This window comes from Nicotiana tabacum, chromosome 5 (genome assembly GCF_000715075.1).
Source record: "Nicotiana tabacum cultivar K326 chromosome 5, ASM71507v2, whole genome shotgun sequence".
In the NCBI taxonomy this organism is placed as follows: Eukaryota; Viridiplantae; Streptophyta; class Magnoliopsida; order Solanales; family Solanaceae; genus Nicotiana; species Nicotiana tabacum.
The window spans coordinates 102,727,802-102,732,243 of NC_134084.1; the positions used below are offsets into that span (position 1 = coordinate 102,727,802).

Below are 4,442 nucleotides of genomic sequence, written 5' to 3' on the forward strand. Positions count from 1 at the left end.
TAAAAGGTCTAGGGACCTCCTATTTATACTTAGCAGATGTGGACCCTATAAACTTATCTGAACGCGGCCGCGAAATTCTACTGCGGTCCACGTTCTTTTACCTAATAAAGAATAGCCTCAAGTCATTGGCCGCAGTCCGTGAAATTATGAACGCGGCCGTAGAATTCATCACCGACCGCCAAACTATGAACGCGGACGCGAACTCAACTTCAGAGAGCTGGTATATTGAGCTCTTCAAGTACGTGTCCGCGAACAAAAAGTGCCCCCATGTATTGCTACCACGGATCGCAAGATTTTGGGCACGGTCTGTGAAATTCCCCATACTTAGGCAAATTTTTCCAGCCAAAGTCATGCACTGCACAAGCAATTCCTACACAAACTTCACAACCAGTTAGTCCAAAACAAAGTCTAATCTTAGAAGAAAAATACATGGGTTGCCTCCCAAGAAGCGTTTGATTTAATGTCACGACACGACACATATTACCATCATTCACTTGAAATAGATCAATGCCACAACGTGGCCATCATCAACTTTACCAAGGTAGTGCTTCACTCGATGCCTATTAATTCTAAAGATTTCACCATTTTTGTTTTTCAAATCAAGAGAACCAAACAGAGTAACATGCACCACTTCAAAAGGGCCACTCCATTTTGACTTGAGCTTTCCCGGAAACAGTCGTAACCGAGAGTTGAATAGAAGAACCAAGTCACCCTCCTTGAATTCTTTGTTCCATGCATATTTGTCATGTAAGTACTTCATCTTGTCTTTATACAAGGACGAGCTGGAATAAGCATGAAATCGGAACTTATCAAGTTCATTTAGTTGCTCTACCCGGAGATTTGCTGCTACATCCCATTCAAGGTTTAACTTCTTCAGTTCCCACATGGCTTTATGCTCTAATTCCACTGGGAGGTGACATGCTTTCCCAAATACCAACTGATATGGGGCCATACCAATTGGAGTCTTGTAAGTTGTTCTATAGGCCCATAAAGCATCGTCAAGTTTCCTTGACCAATCAGTCCGGTTTGCATTGACAGTCTTAGAAAGAATATTCTTGATCTCCCTGTTGGAGACCTCAACCTATCCACTTGCTTGGGGGTGATAGTGAGTTGACACCTTGTGAGTAACACCATACTTGGAGAGTAAGGCTTTGTTACAAAAATGAGAACTCCCATCACTGATGATCACCCTTGGAGTGCCAAACCTTGTGAATATATTTTTTTTTTAAGAAAGCCACCACACTCCGTGCTTCATTGTTGGGCAAAGACATAACTTCAAACCATTTGGAGACATAATCCACAGTAATAAGAATATAGGTGTTCCCACATGAACTCACAAATGGACCCATAAAGTCGATACCCCATACATCAAAAATATCAATCTCAAGAATAGTGGCGAGAGGCATTTCATCCTTCTTGGAAATTTCACCAGCTCTCTGACACTCATCACATCTCTTAGCAAGCTCACTAGCATCTTTATACAAGGTAGGCCAATAAAATCCACAGCTGAGAACGTTTGAAGCAGTTCTCGCTCCACCATGACGACCACCGTAGGTGAGGAATGGCAAACATCAAGAATACTCATTTGCTCATCTTCCTGAACATATCTCCGGATCACACCATCATTACAAATCTTGAAAAGATATGGCTTGTCTCAATAATAATCCAAGTTGTCCCATTTAATCTTCTTCCTTTGGTTAGAAGAGAGATCACTCAGGACAATGCTGGTCACAAGAAAGTTAGCCACATCGGTGAACCAAGGCATACTATTTAAAGACACGGAGAGGATTTATTCATCTGGAAATGAATCATTAATTTCGAGGCCATCATGGGGCCTCCCCTCCTCTTCCAAGCGGGACAAGTAGTCCGCCACTTGATTTTCACTCCCTTTTCGATCAATAATTTCAAGGTCAAACTCTTGAAGCAGAAGAACCCATCTCATCAACCTAGCCTTAGAGTCTTTTTTCTTAATCAAGTAACAGAGTGCCTCGTGATAAGTGTGCACAATCACTTTGGTACCCATGAGATATGGCCTGAACTTTTTCATGGCGAAGACAATGGCTAATAACTCTTTCTCGGTCACCATATAATTGACTTGGGCGTCATTCATCATTTTGCTTCCATAATAGGCCGGATGAAATATCTTGTTGATCATTTGCCCCAAAACCGCTCCTACCGCAATGTCACTAGCATCGCACATGAGCTCAAATGGTAAGCTCCAATTGGGTGCGGTAATGATGGGAGTGGTAGTCAATCTACACTTGAGAAACTCAAAAGCTTTCATGCAATCATCATTGAACACAAACTTTGCATTTTTCTTCCAACAACTTGCACAAGGGATTCACCACCTTTGAGAAATCCTTGATGAACTGACGGTAGAACCCCGCATGCCCTAGAACAATCCTCACTCCTTTGATGGCAGTAGGAGGAGGGAGTTTTGAAATAACTTCAATCTTCCCCTTGTCTACTTCGATACTGTTCTTTGAGATCTTATTGTTGAGGACAATGCCCTCCTCGGCCATAAAGTAGCACTTTTCCCAATTAAGCACTAGGTTGGTCTCTTCACATCGGGACAATACTTTGTCAAGATTATCCAAGCATTCTTCAAAGGAGTCACCCACAACACTAAAATCATCCATGAACACTTCGAGGAAGTCCTCCACCATATCCGTAAATATTGCCATCATACACCGCTGAAAGGTAGCCGGTGCATTACACAAACCAAACGGCATCTGTGAGAATGCATATGTGCCATACGGACATGTAAATGTGGTTTTCTCTTGGTTTTCTAGTGCAATTAGAATCTAGTTGTAATATGAGTATCCATCCAAAAAGCAATAGTAGGCACGCCTGGCAAGTTTATCCAATATTTGATCAAGAAAGGGCAATGGAAAATGGTCTTTACGGGTCACTTTGTTAAGCTTTTGGTAATCCATGCATACCCTCCATCCGGTGATAGTCCTAGTGGGGATCAATTCATTTTTATCATTTGTGACCACAGTCATACCCCCCCTCCCCCTTCTTTGGCACACATTGCACCGACGAAGTCCATGAACTGTCTGAAATGGGGTACACAACCCCTGCATCTAGCCACTTGATAATTTCCTTCTTGACGACCTATTTCATGGCCTCATTCAACCTCCTTTGATGTTCCATGGAGAGTTTGTCATCATTCTCTAGTATAATTTTGTGTATGTAAAAGGCGGGGCTTATACCCCAAATGTCAGCCAAAGTCCATCCAATTGCCTTCTTTCTTCTTTGGAGAACTGCAAGGGTGGCATCTACCTGCACGTTAGTTAAGTACGAGGAAAGAATAACAGGTAAAGTTGAACAAGGGCCCAAGAATTCATACCTGATGTATGAAGGGAAGGCTTCAACTCCAATATGGGAGGCTCCTCGATTGAGGGCTTTGTTGGTGGAGTCTTTCGGTTCTAAATATCCAAGGAAAGTTTCTGGGGCTCATATATGTATGAACCCATTCCTTGCAAAGCATTGACATATTCCACCAAACCTTCATCCTCAGTCACATCATGGTTCAACAACATAGCTTCCAAAGGGTCCTCCACATTAATCACAGCATCGGTGTCTTCGACAATCACCTCGGTCACAATATCCACAAATGAACATGCTTCGTTGCTATTGGGCTGCCTCATTGACTTGCAGACATGGAACACAATTTTTTCATCACCCACCCGTAAGGTGAGCTCCCTTGCTTCCACATCAACTAAAGCCTTCCATGTAGCTAGGAAAGGTCTCGGGGACATGATCGCCACCTCATAGTCAACCTCACAGTCAAGTATCACAAAATCTGCGAGAAATATGAACTTGTCGACCCATACTAGCACATCATCTATTATCCCCAATGGCCTCTCCATTGTCCTATCCGGCATTTGCAACATCATGTATGTGGGCCTTGGTTGCCCAATCCCTAATGTCTTGAACACATAATATGGCGTCAAGTTAATGCTTACCCTCAAGTCGCACAAAGCTTTGGCGAAATCGGCACTACCAATAGTGCACGGGATTGTAAAAGCATCAGGGTCCTCTAGCTTTGGGGATATGGAATGTACAATGTCACTGACTTGGTGCGTTATCTTGATCATTTCATAATTCATGGATCTCTTCTTTTTTACCAAGTCTTTCATAAACTTGGCATATCCTGGCATTTGTTCTAGAGCTTCCACCAAAGGCACATTTATGGACAAACTTTTCATCATATCAATAAATTTCTTGAACTGGTTCTTATTGTTTTGTTTTGCAAGCCTTTGAAGGTATGGTGGAGGAGGCCTTGGCAAAGGAGACTTGGCTTTGGGCACTAACGTTTCCGGTATGTCTATCATATGTTCCTTAAACGAGTTTATTTTGTGTTTCCTCCATGTTGTCATCAATGTCAATCCTCACTTCTTCATTCATATTCTTATAACTCACTTGCACATCATTGC

At 42.5% G+C, this 4,442-nt stretch overlaps 1 protein-coding gene across 1 annotated transcript; it reads right to left on the reverse strand.

Moving 5' to 3' along the window:
* Positions 1-3,431: 3,431 nt before the first annotated feature.
* LOC142180884 (uncharacterized) lies at positions 3,432-4,115 on the reverse strand. Its single transcript, XM_075252989.1, has one exon. The coding sequence runs from the start codon at positions 4,113-4,115 to the stop codon at positions 3,432-3,434; it is 684 nt and encodes a 227-aa protein (XP_075109090.1).
* Between the last annotated feature and the right edge of the window lie 327 nt (positions 4,116-4,442).